The sequence below is a fragment of the Capra hircus genome, chromosome 7 (genome assembly GCF_001704415.2).
Source record: "Capra hircus breed San Clemente chromosome 7, ASM170441v1, whole genome shotgun sequence".
NCBI lineage: Eukaryota > Metazoa > Chordata > Mammalia > Artiodactyla > Bovidae > Capra > Capra hircus.
The window spans coordinates 58507420-58531923 of NC_030814.1; the positions used below are offsets into that span (position 1 = coordinate 58507420).

At 39.6% G+C, this 24504-nt stretch overlaps 1 protein-coding gene across 3 annotated transcripts in view; it reads right to left on the reverse strand.

Annotated features, from left to right (window-relative positions):
- Window positions 1–24504, reverse strand: part of LOC102181119 (protocadherin alpha-C2) — a 187060-nt gene that overhangs the window by 95526 nt on the left and 67030 nt on the right. Inside the window, exon 1 of one of the 3 annotated variants that reach the window (XM_018050261.1) lies at window positions 21770–24281. The exons of the other annotated variants lie outside the window; for them this stretch is intronic. Coding sequence (XP_017905750.1) covers window positions 21770–24163 — 2394 coding nt within the window. The 5' untranslated portion in view covers window positions 24164–24281. Of the gene's footprint in view, window positions 1–21769; window positions 24282–24504 lie in introns of those variants that run through there. 3 annotated transcript variants of the gene reach the window in all.

A 24504-nucleotide genomic window follows, 5' to 3' on the forward strand; every position in this document is an offset into this window, starting at 1 on the left:
TCCCAGGCAAGAATATTGAATGGATTACCATTTCCTTCTCCAGGGGAATCTTCCCAACCCAGGGATCGAAATTGCCTCCCCTGCAGTGGCAGGCAGATTCTTTTACCACTGAGCTACCTATTTATTTTATTTATGAGCTGCCTATTTATTTAATATATATGATAATTATAACAAAGCACAAATGCTTCTATTATACTTCAGTTTTTAAAATAATTCTGCCTCAAAGCCTATCATAAAGTAATCATTGAAATGTGGCATGTCAAAAGTTACTCCTCTGCTATCAAGGACTATAAAATGAAAAATAACACATATCACCCCTCCCCTTGGGTTTCCTTTGTGGCTCAGTGGTAAAGAATCCACCTACAATGCAGGAGCTGCAGCAGACACAGGTTCAATCTCTGGGGTCGAAAAGATCCCCTGGAGGAAGGCAACCCATTCCAGTAATCTTGCCTGGAGAATCTCAGACAGAGAAGCCTAACAGGCTACAGTCCATAGGGTCACAAAGAGTCGGACACGACTGAAGCAACAGCACACACTCAATGTTAACTGATATAAACTAGAGTTTGTGGGAAAGTAATATTTAGATATCTAAATATTTGGATATCCAGAAGATGAGAAAGTCTAAAAACTTTTTTTCTTATGTATAATATTACTGCTGCTGCTGCTAAGTCATTTCAGTCGTGTCCAACTCTGTGCGACCCCATAGACAGCAGCCCACCAGGCTCCCCCTGTCCCTGGGATTCTCAAGGCAAGAACACTGGGGTGGGTTGCCATTTCCTTCTCCAATGCACAAAAGTGAAAAATGAAAGTGAAGTCGCTCAGTTGTGTCCAACTCTTAGTGACCCCATGGACTGCAGCCTACCAGGCTCCTCCGTCCATGGGAGTTTCCAGGAAAGAGTACTGGAGTGGGTTGCCGTTGCCTTCTCCGATAATATTACTAGTTAAGGTTAAAATCATGAATTAACATAACTTCTCTATAGCAGAACCCTTCCTTTCTAATATTTCATTTTGCCAGTACATGGCATTTTCTATAGTATCTCCTAATTCAAGTATTTTCAAGCTTTTAATTAGGTGCAAGTGCAACTTTAAGAGGACTCTGTGCAAAAACATTGTTCTGATTCCTGCTTGGGTTCTACTGCAAAGACTATTATTATAAAGCTCTCCCACCAAACTTGGTTGTAATCTGTAAATTCAAGAGACTGCTAGTCATAATGCATAAGTTCATATTAGAGATCCTGAAGCCAAACAGGAGAATGATCTGAATATCCACCAGAGTTTGTCAGTAAGATGTTATTGTACTCAAGATTTTCTTAGTAATTAAGATTATTCTTTTGGGAGTATATTCTGTACTTATGGGAAGTAAATTAAAAAACTGGACAACACAATCACATTAAGCAAATTTTTATCCCATAATATTGCTTTATGAAGGTTTCAAATCAAGCCTAACAGAGTGTGACTTGTTTGAGGGTAGAGATCTGTATCACTCAATTTTGTCTCTGAAATATCTAGCTAAGCTCTAGGCACATAAATTAAGTGGCTCAACTACTCTCAGTACACAACAGCCTGTGTCAATCATTGTTTTCTTTTAACCTAAACACTTTACCAATAGCACATTACTATAGAACATCTTTCTCAAGTTTGTACAAAGTTTTTCTCCATAACATATTATATAAAATGTCTCAGACATTTTTTTCATGAATCTTCACTCTAATTAACTCTATGCTATGTTTTCTTACTCCTTTTTATAACTATGCTAATTTTTCTAGAATTACCTTTTTATAAAATCTTACTCTATTTCATCTTCAAAGTATAGTCCTCAGAACTTAAAGTCATGCTCCAGATTGGTCATAATATCCAAGGAGACGAGATCTTGCCTTTTCATTCTAAATACTCCATATCAAGTAAGGGTCTAAACTTGCATCTGGTTCTTTAACAGCCACATCACATAACTTTTTTATGATGGATTTAAAGCTAAAATTCGTATGTGGTTTTTTCCTAGATGTTACTAAGCCACAGATAAAAAAAATCCTAGACTTTTACACTTACTTTTTTAAAGCCAAATTGGCTGAATGTCATTGTATTAAGAGCTAGCCCGTCTGGTTCAATCACATATTTTACCTATATCAAATTTCATGTTCCTACATATTTGGTAAACAGTCACACCAGATCGTCCTCTCAGCTGATGAAAAAAATTTCATCACATGCGGCTGAAAAGGAAGGCTTGCAAACACAACCAATCACCCTATCTGACATCAGCTTTATAGGAGTGCCTAACCTAAAATAAAGATCTGACAAAGGCACTATCAACATTCTCCAAAAAAGAATCTACATAAATCTCACATTATATTATAGTTTCAAAATGAAGTATTTCCAGATCATAATTATTTATATATTTTTTTAATTTTGATAAAAATTTCACAGCTATCACCCCCTAAAATGGCCATTTTTATTTTAAACAATAATAATATCAGAATTATTGCCATGAAAAATCATAACAGCACACTTTATGTAATAGCTATTATTCAATACTGACTTGGAAATTCTAGACAACACAAGATAAGGAAGTGTGTGTGCATATGCGTGTGTGTTAGAGAGGAGGATAAAATAGACTGTTACTAACAGATGATAAATTTATAGGTAATAAAATTTTCTATTCATAAAGTCCCAGAGAATTAAAGAAAAATAAACTGAACTAAAAGAGAGCTCAATGAGATGATTAAGTTATAAAACATAGTTTTCCTACATATCTGCAATAACTAGACAAAAAGAGGGATTTCAATCAATTATGGATAAATGAAAATGGATTTCTTCTCCATAAAACCTACCAAAAACAACAGAATAGCCAACAAAAAGTAAAACTGTGTCTTTGATGAAACTCCTTAAAGCATTTGAACTTCAACCATAGTATATATGAAGAGAAGTTACCAAGCGCTAATAAAATTGGACCAAGATGCCAGAAAATGCTGAGAGAGTATTCTTGCCACTGGAGACCTTGGAAAGAGCTGGTAGATTAGAGTTTTCCAAAGTAGTACTTCACGCTGAGATATAAAACAACAGATCCCTTATTTGAAACAAAAATATCTAGGTGCCTAAGTTAAATCAGGCAGGGCTTTTCCATAATCCTATTTGTCAGCACAAAATAGGAGAAAAAGCAGGAGTGAATGCACTAGTGAGCAGATGCACACTTATTTCAAGAGTGAACCTAAGTATGTGGTAAAATTAAGAGAAAACTGTGGAGGACAAATTGCTCTGCAGCTGCCAGTTCTCATTATTGGGAGATATGTAAAAGCTAAGGTATACACAAACCCCTCTGCTGCTGCTGCTGCTGCTGAGTCACTTCAGTCGTGTCCAACTCTGTGTGACCCCAGAGACGGCAGCCCACCAAGCTCCCTCGTCCATGGGATTCTCCAGGCAAGAACACTGGAGTGGGTTGCCATTTCCTTCTCCAATGCATGAAAGTAAAAAGTGAAAGTGAGGTCGCTCAGTCGTGTCCAACTCTTAGTGACCCCATGGACTGCAGCCTGCCAGGCTCCTCCATCCATGGGATTTTCCAGGCAAGAGTACTGGAGTGGGGTGCCATTGCCTTCTCTTACAAACCCCTCTAACAAATGGTAAACAGGAAATGCTCACCTTAGTCCAGAGCACTACTAGCCCATCCATCTACATTTTCACCTGCAGAGAGCTGGTCCTAAAGGAGCTCCTCTCAAAGATAAATACTAATCAAAAAAGAGCCAATGCAGGACCTCTATAAATATTACAAGAAGGAATAAGAAAATAAATATGAAAAATAACAGATAATAACACAGAGATCTCTAAAGGTCTCTAGTCAAAAGATTCATGAAACAATTTTAAAGAGTCTCGGAGAATTAAGAACTCAGGGATACAGAATTTCAAAAAGAAAATGAAAATGCCACAGAAGACCATGAAAATGGAGCTGATACAACTCATGAAATAAGTGGAAAAGAAATATAAAATCAGAAATAATAGAATATAATAACAGAAATTAGAGCCACATTGGAAATAGTAAAAAAGTGAACAAGCTCTGCTTGGTATTAATACATAGTCAAGAACAATAAGAAACACTTGAGAAGGCTGAGAAAAGTAAGTAGAAAGAACAAACTTCCAGTTTCACCTCCAACACGTAAAGAGCTTAGAATTTATCACTTTTTTTTCTTGTAATAACAACAAGAAAAGCTAGATACATGACTTTTCCTGAACCCATCAGAGAACTGAGTTTACAGGAAAAACCTCTACTCTAAAATCTGGAAAGAAAAAAAGTGAAAATGAAGTCACTCAGTTGTGTCCAACTCTTTGTGACCCCATGGACTGTAGCCTACCAGGCTCCTCCGTCCATGGGATTTTCCAGGCAAGAGTACTGGAGTGGGTTGCCATTTCCTTCTCCAGAGGATCTTCCCAGCCCAGGGATCAAACCTGGGTCTCCCGCATTGTAGGCAGATGCTTTACTATCTGAGCCACCAGGGAAGTCACAAAAATCTGGAGAAATAAGCAAATGCAGAGAGTCAACCAAGATCTGTTTCCATGGAGCAGAAGCCTCTAGAGGCACAGCCTGGTAGAAACACCTAAATGGAAAATTTGACAAATTGCTGGAGGCTGAGTTGTAGACTATCTTAAGAGTGAGAAACTCATGGAGGTCACAGTTGGGGTGAAGGTGGAGCATGCCTACTTTTATGGACTTTACTTTTAGGAATCCCACTAGGTTCTCAAAGTGAACATCCAAGAAAGATCTCCTTGGCTCTGGCAGGGAGAGAGGAATAGTATTGCTTCTGAGGTAGGCCCAGAAGCTTCTCCCTTCTTCTTTTAAAAAACCAATTGTATGTAACAATATGTATAAACATATTTCTGGGCTTATAATATATAGAAATGAAACAAAATTGCTAATTATAGTACAAAGGAAGTGGATGGAAGAACAGCTGTATTGGATAAGGAAATTTCAATGCTGGGCAATAAATTAACAGAACCAGAAATGGGAAATGAGAAACACTATAAATATATAATTGCTTTCCTTTTTCCCTCAACATCTTTAAAAGACATAAAATTATATAATGTAATAATTGTAACAATGTACTGTTGGGTTTGTAATGTATAGAGATGTGTATTGCTTTCCTGTAGCTACTGCAAAAAAGTTACCACACATTGGGTGGCTTAAAACAGTTTTTCTCACAGTTCTGGAGGGGAGAAATTCAAACTTAAGGTGTTGGCAAGGCTGCACCCCTTCTGGAAGCTCTAGCAGAGATTTCATTTCTTGCCACATACAGCTTTTGATGGCTGTGTTCACGACTCCACTCTGCTTCTATCTTCACATGGCCTTACCTCTGTGTCTGTGTCCTCCCTTATTCTCTCTCTTATAAAAAAACACTTCTCGTTGGAATTAGTGCCCACCTGGGAAATTCAGGATAAACTCCTCATCCCAAGATCCTTAACTTAATTACATCTTCAAAGTCCTTTTTTCCCCAAATAGGTCACATTCACAGGTTCCAAGGGTTAGGAAGTGGACATACCTTTTTGGAGGCCACAATTCAACCCACTACAAGATGTAATACATATAATAATAGAACAAAGAGGAAGAAAGAAAAAGAGTTATATAGGAGTAATATCTTTATACCTTAATAGAATTAAGTTACTATAAATCTGAAGGAGATATAGATATTATAATGTATATAATAAACTCTAGAGAAACCACTGAGAAAATAACTGAAAAATACTGTTTAAAACCCATTGAAGGAATTAAAATGTTACATTTAAAAATACTCACTTAATAAAAATATTGGTAAAGGAGGAATATAAAAACAAAGAAGAATTAAGACATAAAGAAACCAAAAGTAAAATGGCAGACAAGAGGCAATTGCAGAGCAGTTTGCCTATACGCACCCCTCTTGTGCCATGGTAGAAAGACTTTTTCCCTTCCCCATTAAAAACAGATACAACAGGACTTCCCTGGTGGCACAGTGGAAAAGAATCCAGCTGTCAATGCAGGGGACAAGGGTTTGATTTCTGGCCTGGGAAAATTCCACATGCCCCAGCACCACAACTACTGAGCCTTCACTCTAAAGCCCATGAGCTGCAACTACTGAGCCTGTGTGCTGTAACTACTGAAGCCTCAGTGCCCTAGAGCCCGCATACTGCAACTACTGAACCCTCAAGCTGCAAGAAATGAAGCCCACACGCCTAGAGCCTATGCTCTGCAACAAGAGGAGCCACCACAGTGGCGAGTAGCCCCCACTCTCCACAATCAGAGAAAGTCCACCCACAGCAATGAAGACCCAGTGCCACCAGGAAAACAAAACAGATACAACACACCCCGATGTTCGGAGCAGCACTGTTTACAACAGCCAACACATGGAAGCAGTCTAAGTGGCCATCAACAGATTAACAGGTAAAGAAGATGTGGCATGTGTGATATACACCCACAATGGAATACTGCCTAGCCATGAAAAGAATGAACTCTTGCCATTTGCAGTAAACCTGGATGGATCTAGAGAATATCAGACTAAGTGAAGGAAATCAGAAAGGCAGATATTATATGATGTCACTTAAAAGTGCAATCTGAAAATGCAAATGAATATATTTACAGAAATAGACTCACAAAGATAACAAACTCAAGGATACCAAAGAGGAAAGGGAAGGAGGAGGGATAAATTAGGAGTATGGAATAACATATCATTGTTCGTTGTTAAAAGATTCATACTATGAGTGAGTGACTGAAAGTTATTCAGTCATGTCCGACTCTTTGCAACCCCATGGACTACAGCCCACCAGGCTCCTCTGTCCAGGCAGGGATACTGAAATGGATTGCCATTCTCTTCTCCAGGGGATCTTCCTGACCCAGGGATTGAACTCAGGTCTCCTACATCACAGGGGGATTTTTTACTGTCTGAGCCATCAGGGCAGCCCTACTATATGTAAAATAAGGAATTCCCTGGTAGTCCTATGGTTGGGACTCTGTGCTTTCACTGCCAAGGACCTGAGTTTGATCCCTGGTTGTGGAACTACGATTCCACAAGCCTCACAGTGTGGAAAAATATAATAAATAAAATAAAATAGATAAACAAGGATTTACTGTAACAATTTTTACACAGCAAACAATTTTCTATAATGAAAACTAATCTGAAAAATTATACACACACACACACACACACACACACACACACACACACAGACATTATGTGGGCTTCCCAGATGGTGCTAGTGGTAAAGAACACATCTGTCAATGCAGGAGACAAAAGAGATGCGGATTCGATCTCTGGATTGGGAAGATCCTCTGGAGGAGGGCACAGCAACTGACTCCAGTATTCTTGCCTGGAGAATCTCCATGGACAGAGGAGCCTAGCAGGCTAGATTCCAGTTCAGCGCAGTTGCTCAGCTGAGTCTGACTCTCTGCAACCCCATGGACTGCAGTACACCAGCCTTCCCTGTTCATCACGAACTCACGGAGCTTGCTCAAACTCATGTCTATTGAGTCGGTGATGCTATCCAACCATCTCATCCTCTGTTGTCCCCTTCTCCTCCTGGATTCAGTTTTTCCCAGCATCAGGGTCTTTTCCAAAGAGTCAGCTCTTTGCATCAGGTGGCCAAAGTATTGGAGTTTCAGCTTCAGCATCAGTCCCTCCAATGAATATTCAGGACTGATTTCCTTTAGGATGGACTGGTTGGATCTCCTTGCAGTCGAAGGGATCCCAAGAGCCTTCTCCAACACCACAGTTCAAAAGCATCAATTCTTCAGCACTCAGCTTTCTTTAAAGTCCAACACTCACATCCATACATGACTACTGGAAAAACCATAGCTTAGACTAGACGGACCTTTGTTGGCAGGGTAATGTCTCTGCTTTTTAATATGCTAAGATTGTCATAGCTTTTCTTCCAAGGAGCAAGCATCTTTTACTTTCATAGCTGCAGTGATTTTAGAGCCACCAAAAAATTCTCTCACTCTTTCCATTGTTTCCCCATCTATTTGCCATGAAGCGATGGGACCAGATGCCAGGATCTTAGTTTTCCGAATGCTGAGTTTTAAGCCAACTTTTTCACTCTCCTCTTTCACTTTCATCAAGAGGCTCTTTAGTTCTTCTTCACTTTCTGCCATAAGGATAGTGTCATCTGCATATCTGAGGTTATTCATATTTCTCCTGGCAATCTTGTTCCAGCTTGTGCTTCATCCAGCCCAGAATTTCACATGATGTACTCTGCATATAAGTTAAAAAAAAAGCAGGGTAACAATATACAGCCTTGACGTACTTCTTTCCCAATTTGGAACCAGTCTGTTGTTCCATGTCCACTTCTAACTGTTGCTTCTTGACCTGCAGACAGATTTCTCAGGAGGCAGGTAAGGTGGTCTGGTAGTCCCATTTCTTCAAGAATTTTCCACAGTTTGTTGTGATCCACACAGTCTAAGGCTCTGGTTTAGTCAATAAAGAAGAAATAGATGTTTTTCTGGAACTCTCTTGCTTTTTTGATAATCCAATGGATGTTAGCAATCTGATTTCTGGTTCCTCTGCCTTTGCTAAATCCAGCTTGAACATCTGGAAGTTCATGGTTCACATACTGTTGAAGCCTGCCTTGGAGAATTTTGAGCAGTACTTTGCTAGCGTGTGAGATGAGTGCAATTGTGCATTGCCTTTCTTTGGGAATGGAATGAAAACTGACCTTTTCCAGTCCTGTGGCCACTGCTGTTTTCCAAATTTGCTGGCATGTTGAGTGGAGCACTTTCACAGCATCAACTTTCAGGATTTGAAATAGCTCAACTGGAATTCCATTACCTCCACTAGCTTTGTTCATAGTGATACTTTCTAAGGCCCACTTGACTTCACATTCCAGGATGTCTAGCTCTAGGTGAGTGATCACACCATCGTGGTTATCTGGGTCGTGAATATCTCTTTTGTATAGTTCTTCTATTCTTGCCACCTCTTCTTAATATCTTCTGCTTCTATTAGGTCCGTACCATTTCTGTCCTTTGCATGAAATGTTCCCTTGGTGTCTCTAGTTTTCTTGAAGAGATCTCTAGTCTTTCCTATTCTATTGCCTTCCTCTATTTCTTTGCATTAATCACTGAGGAAGGCTTTCTTATCTCTCCTTGCTATTCTCTGGAACTCTGCATTCAAATGGGTATATCTTTCCTTCTCTCCTTTCCTAAAACGTCAGTGTTCACTCTTGCCATCTCCTGTTTGATCACTTCCAATTTACCTTGATTCATGGACCTTACATTCCAGGTTCCTATGCAATATTGTTCCTTACATGATCGGACTTTACTTCTATCCCCAGTCTCATCCACAACTGGGTGTTGTTTTTTGCTTTGGCTCCATCTCTTCATTCTTTCTGGAGTTATTTCTCCACTCTTCCCCAGTAGTATACTGGGCACCTACCAACCTGGAGGATTCATCTTTCAATGTCATCTTTTTGCCTTTTCATACTGTTCATAAGGTTCTCAAGGCAAGAATACTGAAGTGGTTTGCCATTCCCTTCTCTAGTGGGCCACATTTTGTGAGAGCTTTCCACCATGACCCGTCTGTCTTGGGTGGCCCTACATGACATGGCTAATAGTTTCATTGAGTTAGACAAGGCTGTGGTCCATGTGATCAGTTTGATTAGTTTTCTGCAATTGTGGTTTTCATTCTGTCTGCCCTCTGATGGATAAGGATAAGAGGCTTATGGACGCTACAGTCCCTAGGGTCTCACACATGCATGCATGTATATCTGAATCACCTTGCTATATACCTGAAAATGTTACAATATTATAAATCAACTATACTTCAATAAAAATAAAAAGAACTTTTTAATTGGAGTTGGATAGGTGCCACATGATATGCATGCTCCAAGCAGAGCATCTGTTGAGCCTGAAACAGGGAAATGTAGCCCCACATTGTATATATACCTAGCAAAGGCTGTATGGACTCTTCATCTCTTGATAAGGAAATGTTCCATTCCTTATCAAGATCCATTCTATTTTCTTAGGTATAATTTTTTGTTGTAAGTTCATGTATTTAAATAAACAACTCATTTTTGAAAATGTACAAGCTGTGTAGCCATAACAATCCCACTTTAAAACAATTTTATTACTTTACAGCACAAATATTTCTCAAACTTTATTGACTACATTTGACAATACCTTCTTTTTTAAAATAAGTTACATATGTACACCATACTGGTTCACAGTTATTATAAAATACAGGCTATATTCCTTGTGATGTACAATATATCCTTGTAGCTTTTTTATTTTATATATAATAGTTTGTACCTCTACAAACTACTATGTTTGTATTCCCTCCCCTGTTATCCTTCCCCATTTCCCTCTCCCCACTGGTAACTACTAGTTTGTTTTCTATATCTATAGGTATATTTCTTCTTTGTTACATTCATTAGTTGGTTTTATTTTTTAGAGTCCATAAATAAGTAATATCATACAGTATCTGTCTTTCCCTATCTGATTTGTTTCACTTAGTATAATACACTCGAGGTCCATCCATGTTGTTACAAATGGCAAACGTTCATTCTTTTTTATGGCTTCATCTTCTTTATCCATTCATCTGTTGATGGACACTTAGGTTGCTTCTATTGGCAATTGTAAATAATAGGCTGCCATGAGGGCTTCCCTGGTGACTCAGATAATAAAGAATCTTCCTGCAATTCAGGAGACCCGGGTTCCACCCCTGGGTCGGGAAAATTCCCCGGAGAAGGGAATGGCTACCCACTCCAGTATTCTTGCCTGGAGAATCCCATGAACTGAGGAGCCTGGCAGGGTACAGTCCACTGGGTCACAGAGTCAGACATGACCGAGTAACTAAGCACACAAACATGCTGCTATGGACACTGGGGTACGTGTATCTTTTTGAATTCGTGTTTTCATTTTAAAATATATATATATATCCAGAACTGAAATTGCTGGGTCACATGGTAGTTGTATTTTTAGTTTTTTGAGAATATATCATACTGTTTTCCATAGTAGCCACCAATTTACGTTTCCACAGTGTACATGGGTTCCCTTTCCAAGACCCATTCTTATGTAGCTGAACAAGGGTTGAAAGACTGTGCACATGAGACTGCCCTTCTCAACACTAAGTCATAAAACAAGCTTCAATAAATTTTTTAAAATTGATGCCATACAAAGAATATTCTCTGCCCACAATGATATGAAACAAGAAATCATAACAAAAGGAAGTTTAAGGAATTCAAAAATATGTGAAAATTAGATGACATATGCTAAAATAACCAATGGGTCAAAGAAGAAAGAACAAGGAAAATCAGAAAATACTCTTAAATGACCAAAAATGGAAACACAACATATGAAAACTCATGGGATGCAACTAAAACAATGCTTATAAAGAAACACACAGCTATAAATGTTGACATTTAAAAAGAAGAAATACCTCATATCAATAACCTAATCTTCTACTTCAAGACATGGTAAAAAAAAAAAAAAGCAAATAAAATCTAAAGCAAGCAAAAGATACAAAATAATTAGCATTAGAGCAGAAATAAATGAAACTAAGAATGGTAAAACAACAGAGTAAGAGAATAAAGCCAAAAGTTGGTTCTTTGAAAATATCAACAAAACTGGCAAAACTTTAGCTAGGTTGACCAAGAGAAACAAACCAGAAGACTAAAATTACTTAAAACCAGAAATGAAATAAGGGGTATTATTGGTGATCTCACAGAAATAAAAAGGATTATAAGAGAATACCATGAACAATTGTATGCCAATATATACATAGATTATATAAAAGACAAATTTACATAAAATACAAATATAAAACCTGAGTCAAAAAGAAATAGAAAACCTGAATGGATCTATAAAAAGTAAAGAAACTGAATACATAATGATAGAAATACACACAAAATGAAAACAAATAAATAGGACCGAGAGTTACTATGAATGAATTCTACCAAACACTTAAATAAGAATTAACACCTGTTCTTTACAAACTCTTTCAAAAATAGAAGAGAAGTAAACACTTTATTCTGAGGATAACATTATCCTGATACCAAAACCAAAGACATCACAAGAAAAAAACTGGAGACCACTATCTCCCATAAATATAAAAACATACATTATCACCAACATACTAGAGAACCGTACTCAGTAAAGAAATTATTCACTATCACCAAGCAGGAGTTATTCCAGGAATGCAAGGTTGACTCAACATCTGAAAAATCAATAAATATAATACACCACAGCCAACATAATATTCAAAGGTGAAAAGTTGAAAGCCTTCCTGCTAAAATCTGGAGCAAAACAAGAATGCCCACTCTGACCACTTCTATTCAACATAGTATTGGAAGTCCCAGCTGTAGCAATCAGACAAGAAAAAGAAAAAAAAATCCAAATTGGAAGGTAAAATTGTCACTATATGCAGATGACATACTCTATAAAGAAAACCCTAAAGAATCCACATGAAAACTATTAGAACTGATAAACGAATTCAGCAAGGTATAGGATCAAGATTAACATACAGAAATCTACTGCATGTTTTACACTAACCATGAAATATCAGAAGGAGAAAGTTTTTTTTAAATTCTGCTTAAAATCAAATTTTAAAAAATGAAATACCTAGAAATAAACCTGACAAAGGAGATGAAAGACTTACTCACTCAATGAGAACTATAAAACATTGATAATGAAAACTGAAGATGATTCAAATAAATGGAAAGATATTACATGTTCTTCGATTGGAAGAATTAATATTGTTCAAATGGCCATCCCACCCAAAGCAATCTACAGATTTAATACTCTCCCTATTAAATTACCCATGATGTTTTTCACAGAACTAGAACAAATAATCCTAAAATTTATATGGAACCACTAAAGATCTGGAATTGCTAAAGCAATCCCAGAAAAAAGAACAAAACTGGAAGCATAACCCTTCCAGACTTCAGACAATACTATAAAGCTACGGTAATCAAAACAGCATGGTATTGGCACAATATATGGATTAACAGATACATAGATTAATGGAACAGAATAGAGAGCCCAGAAATAAACCCACACACGTATGGGGAAAAAAACTTTAACAAAGAAGGCAAAAATATACAATGGAGAAAAGATAGCCTCTTCAGGAAATGGTGTTGGGAAAGCTGGACAATCACATGTAATCAATCAAATTAAAACACTCGCTCACATCATACACAAAAATAAATTCAAAATGGTTTAACAACTTAAATATGACACACCACCATAAAACTTCTAGAAGAGAACATAAGCAAAATATTCTTGAATGTAAATCATAGCAATACTTTCTTAGATCCATCTTCCGAGGCAAAAGAAATAAAAACAAAAATAAATAAATGGGACCTAATCAAACTTACAAGCTTTTGCACAGAAAGGAAACCATCAACAAAACAAAAAGACAAGCTATGAAAAAGGATAAAATATTTGCAAACAATGTGACTGACAAGGGCTTAATTTCTAAAATATAAGAACAGCTTATATAGTTCAATATCAAAAAATAACTAACAGTTAACAAATAGACTACTACTGCTACTGCTAAGTCGCTTCAGTCGTGTCCGACTCTGTGCGACCCCATAGACGGCAGCCCACCAGGCTCCCCCGTCCCTGGCATTCTCCAGGCAAGAACACTGGAGTGGGTTGCCATTTCCTTCTCCAATGCATGAAAGTGAAAAGTGAAAGTGAAGTCACTCAGTCGTGTCCGACTCTTAGTGACCCCATGGACTGGAGCCCACCAGGCTCCACCATCTATGGGATTTTCCAGGCAAGAGTACTGGAGTGGGGTGCCATTGCCTTCTCTGAACAAATGGACAGAAGACCTAAATAGACATTTCTCCAAAGAAAGCATACAGATGGCCAAAGGCACACAAAAAGATACTCAATATTGCTAATTATTAGGGAAATGCAAATTAAAATTACAAAGAAGCATCACCTCACACCGGGCAAAATAACCATCATCAAAAAGTCTGCAAATACTAAATGATGGGGAGAGTGTGGATAAAAGGGAACCTTCCTACAGCGTGGTGGGAATGTAAATTGGTGTAGCCATTAAGGTAAACAGTATGGAGGTTTAGTTTATCTAAACACAGAGTTACCATTGTCATTGTTGTTGTGTTATACAGCAACTATTGTTGTTGTTGCTCAGTCCCTAAGTCATGTCCAACTTTTTGCAATCCCATGGATTGCAGCACATCAGGTTCCTCTGCCCTCCATGATCTCCTGGAGTTTGCTCAAACTCATGTCCATTGAGTCAGTGATGCCATCCAACCAACTCATCCTTTGCTGCACCCTTCTCCTTTTGCCTTCAATCTTTCCCAGCATCAGGGTCTTTTTCAGTGAGTCAGCTCTTTGCATCAGGTGGCCAAAGTATTGGAACTTCAGCTTCAGCATCAAATATTCAGGGTTGATTTCCTTTAGGATTGACTGCTTGGATCTCCTTGTAGTCCAAGGGACTCTCAAGAATCTTCTTCAGTTCAGTTGCTCAGTCGTGTCCAACTCTTTGCGACCCAGCTACAGCATGCCAGGCTTCCCTGTCCAACACCAATTCCCAGAGCCTACCTAAATTCATATCCATTGAGTCGGTGATGACATCCGACCATCTCATCCTCTGTCGTCCCCTTCTCCTCCTGCCCTCAATCTTTCCCAGCATCATGGTCTTTTCAAATGAGTTGGCTCTTCACATCAGGTGGCCAAAGTATTGGAGTTTCAGGTTCAGCATCAGTCCTTCCAATGAATATTCAGAACGTAGTTCTTTTAGAACTGACTGGTTGAATCTCCTTGCAGTCCAAGAAACTCTCAAGAGTCTTCTCCAACACCACAGTTCAAAAACATCAATTCTTCAGTGTTCAGCTTTCTTTATAGTCCAACTCTCACATCCATACATGACTACTGAAAAAACCTTAGCCTTGACTAGATGGATCTTTGATGGCAAAATAATGTCTCTGCTTTTTACTATGTTGTCTAGGTTGGTCGATGGACATGAGTTTGAGTGAACTCTGGGAGTTGGTGATGGACAGGGAGGTCTGGCATGCTGCAATTCATGGGGTCGCAAAGAGTCGGACACGACTGAGCAACTGAACTGAACTGAACTGAACTGAACTAGGTTGGTCATAACTTTCCTTCCAAGGAGTAAGTATCTTTTAATTTCATGGCTGCAATCACCATCTGCAGTGATTTTGGAGCCCCAAAAATAAAGTCTCTCACTGCTTCCACTGTTTCCCTATCTATTTCCCATGAAGTGATGGGACCAGATGCCATGATCTTAGTTTTCTGAATGTTGAGCTTTAAGCCAACTTTTTCACTCTCCTCTTTCACTTTCACCAAGAAGCTCTTTAGTTCTTCTTCACTTTCTGCCGTAAAGGTGGTGTCACCTGCATACCTGAGGTTATTGATATTTCTCCTGGAAATCTTGATTCCAGCTTGTGTTTCTTCCAGCCCAGCGTTTCTCATGATGTACTCTGCATATAATGCATGCTGTTCCACATAATGCATGCTGACTCATAGCTCAGTCAGTAAAGAATCTGCCTGCAATGTAGGAGACCTGGGTTCAATTCCTGGGTCAGGAAGATCCCCTGGAGGAGGAAATGGAAATCCACTCCAGTATTCTTGCCTGAGAATCCCATGGACAGAGGAGTCTGACAGGCTACAGTCCATGGGGTCGCAAGAGTTGGGCATGACTTAGCGACTAAACCACCCACCACCACCACCACCACTTTGCATGTAAGTTAAAAAAGCAGGGTGACAATATACAGCCTTGACATACTCCTTTCCCAATTCTGAACCAGTCTGTTGTTCCATGTTCAGTTCTAACTGTTGCTTCTTGACCTGCATACAGTTTTCTCAGAAGACAGGTCAGGTGGTCTGGTATTCCCATCTCTTTAAGAATTTTCCACAGTTGGTTGTGATCCACACAGTCAAAGGCTTTGGCTTAGTCAATAAAGCAGAAGTAGAAGTTTTTCTGGAACTCTCTTGATTTTTCATGATCCAGTGGATGTTGACAATTTGATCTCTGGTTCCTCTCTCTTTTGTAAATCCAACTTGAACATCTGGAAGTTCACAGTTCACGTATTGTTGAAGCCTGGCTTGGAGAATTTTGAGCATTACTTTGCTAGTGTGTGAGATGAGTGCATTTGTGCAGCAGTTTGAGTGTTCATCAACAACTTAAGTGTTTATCAACAAATTACTGGATAAAGAAAAGTGGTGTAAATATATACAGTGGAATGTTACCTACTCAGCCAAGAAAAATAATAAAATAATGCCATTTGCAGCAACATAAATGGACCTAGAAATTGTCATACTTAGTAAAGTAAGTCAGATAGAAAAAGACAAACATCATATGATATCACTTGTATGTGGAATCTAAAAAAATGATACAAATGAACAAAACAGAAAGATTCTCACACAGAATACAAACTTATGATTACCAAAGGGGAAAGGCAGGGATAAATTAGGAATTTGGAGTTAATAGATACACATTACCATATATAAAACAGATAAACAACAAGGATCTCTGTATAGCACAGAGAACCATATTTAATATCTTGTAATGTTGCTATTAGCCATGTCTGACTCTTTGCAACCCCATGGACTATAGCCCACCAAGCTCCTCTGTCCACATAATTCTCCAGGCAAGAATACTGTAGGAGATAGCCATTCCCTTCTCCAAAGGATCTTTCTGACCCAGGGATCAAACTCAGTCTCCTGCATTGCAGGCATATTCTTTACTGTCTGAGCCACCAGAGAAGCCCATTTTATTTTCTTGGGCTCCAAAATCACTGTGGATAGTGACTGTAGCCATGAAATTAAAAGACATTTTCTCCTTGCTGTCAGAATAGAAAGTCCCAGCCCTAATTCTCCCACAAAAATACTAATTAGTAATGATATGTGTAATGAAATACCCTTACAAGAAATCCATAATAAAGTTAAGAAGTTGGAGTACCCAAATGAATTTAAAACTTGAACAGCTGTATTGAAACAAATAAGAAGAGTAATTTTACTTTACTCACATCAGCCCTTCCCAGAAGCTGGCATAGCTCAGCACCAGGAAAAAATACCCTGTTCCACTCTCCCACCATCAAGGGGAAAGAGAAGAGCAGAGCATGCGTCCAATGTTTCAGCTCCTTGGAGAACTTCATGAGGGACTAGTTTCTATATATTGCCCTACTCAGAGAACTGATAGGACTGGCATAGTTTAGATGCCTGGGAATCATGACGAATAAGCAACTTCTTTGCTAGCAAAAAGGCAGCTAGCTCCTTTAGGAAGGAGGGAGAAAGGGTGTGAATCCAACCCTTCTGGGTTTTGGAGGGCTGCTCAAGGAACTAGTATCTGTCTCACTTGACTTGAAACTGTCAGGGAACCACCATAGTTTAGATGCCTAATGGCCACTGAGAACAAACAAGAGTAGCTTGCTGCTGTAGAACAAGAAAAATTGAAATGCTACAGAAAGACAGTAGAAGGAGCAAGACAGATCATTTTAAAATATCTGATAAAGAGATGTGAAAAGAAAGAAAATAGTGAGCCCACACTCTAGAGCCCACAAGCTGCAGTTATTCATCTCATGTCCTACAACTACTGAAGCCCCTGCACCTGGGGCCCATGCTCCACAACTAGAGAAGCCACTGCGATGAGAAGCCCACACACTGCACTCGCTACAGCTAGAGGAAAGCCCAAGCAGCAACTGAGACCCAGCATAGCCAAAGATAAAGAAATACTTTTTTAAAAAATAAAGAAAGAATGGTGAGAATTTCCCAAACCTGGAGAGGGGTTTGGACATCCAAGTTCATCAAGCCGATAGGTTACCTCAAATTTTCAATGCAAGACAATCTTCTTCAAGACAAATTACAATAAAATTGTGTAAAATCAAAGAAGAAAAAAGACAATTTTTAAAGCAACAAGAAAAAAAATGTATCTTATATAAGACAACTCTCATAAGGCTATCAGCAGATATTGCAGCAGAAGCATTGTATGCCAGGAAAGAATGGGAGGATATATTCAAAGAGCTAAAAGAAAAAATGCCAACCATGAAAACTTGACCCTACAAAGCTGACCTTCAAAAATGAAGATAAGATAAAGACTTTCCCAAACAAACGAAAACTGAGGGAGTTCATCACCTACTATTAGATGTGCCTTACAAGAAATGCTGAAAGGAGTTCTTCAAGCTGAAATGAAAGGCAGCTAATAACATGAAATCATATGAAAATACACGATACACTGGTAAAGGGAATATATAGTCAGATTCAGAATAATCTAATACTGTAATATGATGGTGTGATAACCATTTAACTCTAGTATAAGGGTTATAAAACAAAGGTGTTAAAAATAAATATAGCTACAATAATTTGTTTATGGTACAGAATATGAAAAAGATGTCAATTATGGCAACAAAAACAAAGTAAGGGGAGAGGAAAAAGAGTAGAGTTTTTTAATATGATCAAAGTTATCAGCTTAAAATAAACTGTTTTATCTGTAAGATATTTCAAGTTACCACAGGGTAACTACAAAACAAACAAAAAACTACAATAGACACATACACACGAGATAAAGAAAAGGGAATCAAAGTATACCCCAATGGAAAATCATCAGTTCACAAAAGAAGATAGCAAGAGAGGAAGAAAAGAACAAAGGAACAATGAAACAACCAGAAAACAATGAACAAGATGGTGATAGTAAGTTTTTACTTATCAAGAATTACTTTCAATGTAAGTGGATTAAATTATCCAATCAAAGGGCACAGAATGGCTGAAAACGTTAAAAAAAAAAAAAAGACACAACTACAAGCTGCCTCCAAAACATTCACTTCAGCTAATACACAGGCTCAAAGTGAAGATATGGAAAAAGATATTCCACCAAAAGAGAGGGGAGAGTTAAACTATCCTTAGATAAAATCAACTTTAAGTAGAAAACTGTAACCAAAGACAAAAAGGTCACTAAAACTGATAAAATGATCATGTCATCGAGAAGATAAAATAATCATAAATACATATGTACCTAACATCAGAGCACATAAATATAAAAACAAATACTAGCAGATCTGAAGCAGTGAAGGGAATGATGGACAACATTACAATATCCACTTTCATCAACGGATAGATTCTCCAGAAAGAAATCAATAAGAAAACATTGAACTTGTACTACACTTTACATCCAATGTACCTAACAGATATACATGTAGAACATTCCATCCAAGGGCAGCAGAATATACATTCTTCTCAAGCACACATGGCACATTCTCCAGGGTAGATCAGATATTAGATCCAAATCAAGGGTAAGCAAATTTTAAAAGACCAAAATTATATGAAGTATCTTTTCCAACCACAATGGTTAAATATGTGGAAATTAAACAATACATTCCTGGAAACCAATGGATCAAAGATGAAATCAAGGGAAAATTAAAAAATATCTTGAAACAAGTGAATATGAAAACACAACACATCAAAACTTATGAGGTGGGCTTCCCTGGTAGCTCAGTAGTAAAGAATCGATGTGCCAATACAGGAGATTAGGGTTCAGTCCTCGATCTGGAAAGATCCCACATGCTGCAGAGCAGCTAAAGCCCCTGCATCACAACTGCTGAAACTACTGAAGCCTAGAGCCCACGCTCCACAACAGGAGCCATCACAGTCAGAAGCCAACGTGCCATGACTAGACAGCATCCGCCACTTGCTCACGCAGCAACAAAGACCCAGCACAGCCAAAAATAAATAAATAAAATCATATTTTTAAAAAAACTTATGAAATGCAGCAAAAGCAATGCTAAGAGGGAGGTTTATTGTGATAAATGTCTACATTAAGAAAAAATGATCTCACTTATGTGGAATCTAACAAACTTATAGATACAGAAAACAAATTCGTGGTTGCCAGATGCAAGGGGTGGGTGCAATGGGTGAAGGTGGTCCAAAAGGACAAACTGACAGTTTTAAAATAAATAAGTCCTAGTGAAATAATGCACAGTATGGTGATTGTAGTTAATAATGCTGTATTATATATTTGAAAGATGCTAAAGAAAGGATCTTAAAGGTTTTCATTGAAAAAAATTTTGTAACTATGTATAGTGATGAATGTTAACTAGATTTATTGTGGTGATCATTTCACAATATATACAAACACTGAATCATTACATTGTACACCTGAAATTAATATCAATTATACTTCAATTTTTAATTAAATTAAATTTAAATGTTTTTAAATGAATTTAATTAATGAATGTTCAGTATAAATCTTGGGAAGATATCCGTGAATAAACTTAAGAGACTTTCAAATCCATAACAGGAAACAGAGAAATTTTAAAAATACTTTTATATGGCAAAATATACCCTAAGCAAATCAATATATAGGAGGAAAATATCTGTGATATAGATAGGAGATAAAAGCTAATTATTGACAGAGAACTTTCCCAAATTGAAAAACAACCAAAAAATTTAACTGACAAATCAATGAAAACCAAATGCTGATGACATTATGCTCAAAGCTGTACAGGAATTAAAATTAAAGTAACAAAGATACCATTTTATACATATCACATTGGCAGAATGTAAGACCTCTACTTTTTTTTTTCTCTATTGCTTTTAAAGATAAAAGGGAAAGTACTCAAACTTGTTGGTAGAGATCATAAGAAATTTAAAATTTTGGGAAAGTAATCTAGAAACATATATTTAAATTAAAATTATTCATACTCTTAGATTCATCAATATCTGAAAATGAACTTTATACAAATAAAGGCACAAATATTTTAGGAATATGTAAAATGATATTACAGCACAGTTTGCTGCTGCTAAGTCACTTCAGTTGTGTCTGACTCTGTGCAACCCCATAAGACGGCAACCCACCAGGCTCCCCCCATCCCTGGGATTCTCCAGGCAAGAACACTGGAGTGGGTTGCCATTTCCTTCTCCACTGCATGAAAGTGAAAAGTAAAAGTGAAGTCGCTCAATCGTGTCCGACTCTGAGCAACTGCAGCCTACCAAGCTCCTCCATCCATGGGAGTTTCAGGCAAGAGTACTAAAGTGGGTTGCCATTGCCTTCTCCACAGCACGGTTTATGAGGGCAAAAAAAAAAAACACAAAGTACTCATCAACTGGTGAATAACTGATAAATGATATAAATGATATCATATAAATGGTACATCCACACTATAGAGTACTACACAGCTATTAAATGACTCAAGAATTTCCACAAAGTACTGGTGACTGTGAAATGTAAAATGCAGTATCTATGCTAACAAAATTTCCAAAAGAAACAATAACAAAAACCCACCACGTGTATGCATGTATGTGAATAATTATGTAACTGCAAATAAAAATGTTAAAGGAAAATCATAAGGTTTTTCAGATTGTATACAGACAGGGGAATGGTGATGTGCCAGAGTAAAATAAGGAAGGAGCAAACAAAAAAGATTCTTTAAGAAGGAAGAAAAATGCACCTTTAAGAAAACCTTTAAAAAGTTATGGCCCCATTCAAAACAAAATCTGTATGTGGGTATATCTATAAATTTTAAAGAAACAGATTTTAAAATGTTTAATTATGGCTAGAGGCTTAAGTACTTACAATGTGGAGTTTCTTGAAAAATGCTTATGTAAGCAATAAATATTTTAAAACTGTCAAGAATTCAACAAAAGCAAATAATTAGTATTATGACTAAAACTATGGTTTTTACTAATATTTAATTTGAAGATTAATGGAACTCATGATGTCAGTAACACTCATTAAAACCATAATGACGAGCAAATTAAAGAATGACCTTAAAATTGAGATTGAAGAATCTTAAACAGAAAACTGTGAGGATGGCTAAAACAGAAAGAAAATTTAAAATATGACCTCACCTTTTTCAACTGCTCTAATTCTGCTTCTATTTCACCTGGTCCCTCCGCAGAACTCAGGCAAGGAGGAAGACTGGGGCTGAAGGCCATGAGGTCGGTCTTGGGCGGCCCCTCCCCAGAGCACACCCTCTGCTGCTTCTGCTGAGAGTAAGACCAGCTCCCCACCGCGCTGGAGCACACCAGCCTGGGCTTCACCGGCCCGCACGTGCCTTCGCTGGGCGGCGCCGAGCACCGCAGCGCCGTGTACAGCAGCAGCGTGAGCACAAACAGGCTGGACACCGCGCAGATGGCGATGATCAGGTACACGTTCACATCCACTAACGCCGTCTCTGCGCCAGCTGCACCAGATAATGCCCGCGAAGAGGCCTTGGGCGCCTGGCCGCTGTCCTCCAGCGACAGCAGCACGGTGGCCGTGGCCATCAGCGCCGGCTCGCCGTGGTCCTTCACCAGCACCAGCAGGCGCTGGCGCGGCGCGTCCGCCTCGTCCAGGGCGCGCGTCGTGCTGATCTCGCCGGTGTACAGCCCCACGCGGAACGGGCTGCGTGCGCCGCCCGCCACCGGCTGCAGCTCGTACGACAGCCACGCGTTGTAGCCCGAGTCGGCGTCCACCGCGCGCACCTTCGCCACCACGTGGCCCGCGCCCACGGACCTCGACACCACCTGGCTCACCGCGCTGGGGCCTCCGCCTGGCCCGGGCGGCAGCAGCGCAGGCGCGTTGTCGTTCTCGTCCAGCACGAACACCTGCAGCGTCACACTGCTGCCCAGGGGCGGCACGCCCGCATCGCGCGCGCTCACCTGGAACTGCAGCAGCTCCAGCTCCTCGTGGTCCAGCGGCTGCAGCGCGTACACCTTGCCGCTCTCCGCGTGCACCGACACGTAGCTCGACAGCGCGCGCTCGCCCACCCGCCGCTCCACCAGCGAGTAGGACACCAGAGCGTTCTCCTGCGCGTCCGCGTCTCGCGCCGACACGGTGAAGATGTGGCAGCCGGGCGGGTTGTTCTCCTTCACGAACACCGTGTACTCGGGCTGCGCGAACGCGGGCGCGTTGTCGTTCACGTCGGCCACCTCCACGGACACGCTGGCTGTGGCCGAGAGCGACGGCAAGCCCCCGTCCCTCGCAGTCACCACCACCTCATAATTCGCCACGCTCTCGCGGTTCAAGGTGTTGTCCAACACGAGTGAATAGTAATTCTTGAAGGTGGACACCAACTTGAACGGGTTATGAGGCATCAGGGAGCAGGTCACCTGCCCGTTGGCGCCGGAGTCACGGTCGGACACGCTGATCAAGGCGATGACAGTGCCCACCTGAGCGTCCTCTCGCACCGGAAGAGCCAAAGAAGTGATGGTAACTTCTGGAGCATTGTCATTTATATCTACTATTTCCACCAAAATGGTACAATGACCCGCCATTGGAATATTCCCTTTGTCAATCGCTTCCACAGATATTTCATACAATTTATTTTCTTCGAAATCCAATTTACCTTTTGTTCTAATTTCTCCACTGTCGGGATTTATGTAAAACGCATATAATACTGCAGGTGATACAGGTCTTCTAAATGAGTAGGTTATGTCTGCATTTGTACCATCATCAGGGTCTGTGGCATTTAGTTTGATCACTAATGAGCCATTAAGTGAGTTCTCTAACATTCTCACTTTATAAATTAATTGGTCAAATTCTGGTGCGTTGTCATTCACATCCAGGATTGTTATCAGCAGCTGAACTGTGCTGGTCAACTCGGGTTTACCTCCATCACTAGCTGTCAATAATAAACTATGTTCCTGAATTTCCTCTCTGTCCAGTGATTTCCTTAACACAAGTGATAACGAAGACATTTGTTCACGACTGTTTTGTGTGTCCAAAGTGAAATAATCGTTGGGATCGACTCGGTACGTCAAGGCGGAGTTTACTCCAATATCTGCATCAGATGCGCCATCTAGCGGGAACCGAGTTTCCGGAGGTCTAGATTCAGCAATGATTATTCTTTTTTCACTTTCTGGGAACACAGGCGGGTTGTCGTTAATATCTGTAACTTCCACCTCCACATGGAACACCTGCAGCGGCCGGTCCACGATCACCTCCAGATGGATGCTGCACTCCGCGCTCCTTCCGCACAGCTCTTCCCGGTCGATCCGAGAATTCACAAACAAAATGCCATTCTGCAGATTTACCTCCAGAAGATCCCCGCGGCCTTTGGACGCCACCCGGAACAGGCGGGGCACCAGCTCCGCCAGCTCCAGTCCTAGGTCCTGGGCGATGCGGCCCACGAAGGTGCCGTGTTTTGCCTCCTCGGGAACCGAGTAATGGACCTGGCCGCTCCCCGACTCCCAGGCTGCAAGGAGCAGAAGAGCGAGCAGCAAAAGCCGAGCTCCTGGGCCTTCTCTCCAGGAAAACAGCATGGTACACTCAAAAGCCTTCAGAGATATCTGAAGTCTATAGGCTACCTTACTTCAAATGCCCCTCCAGGTCTAATTTTACGGCCTTCTATTGCGGGAGGATTCGCGGAGGTTTTCCACTATCTGCCAATTTTCTCCAAGAAGGAAGGAGCGGAGGCGCTTTCTTCGCGGAATTGTTTTCAGTGAAGAGCGACACCATGCGCATGAATGTGTAAGTGTAATAACGACTCAGTTCATAATTTCCGTTGCCGTAAGGGATTTATTTTTTCTTCTTGCATTTCATGACATTTTTCACTGCAAATACGTAATGGAAGATTAAATGTTTTTCTCTCCAGCAACAGTAA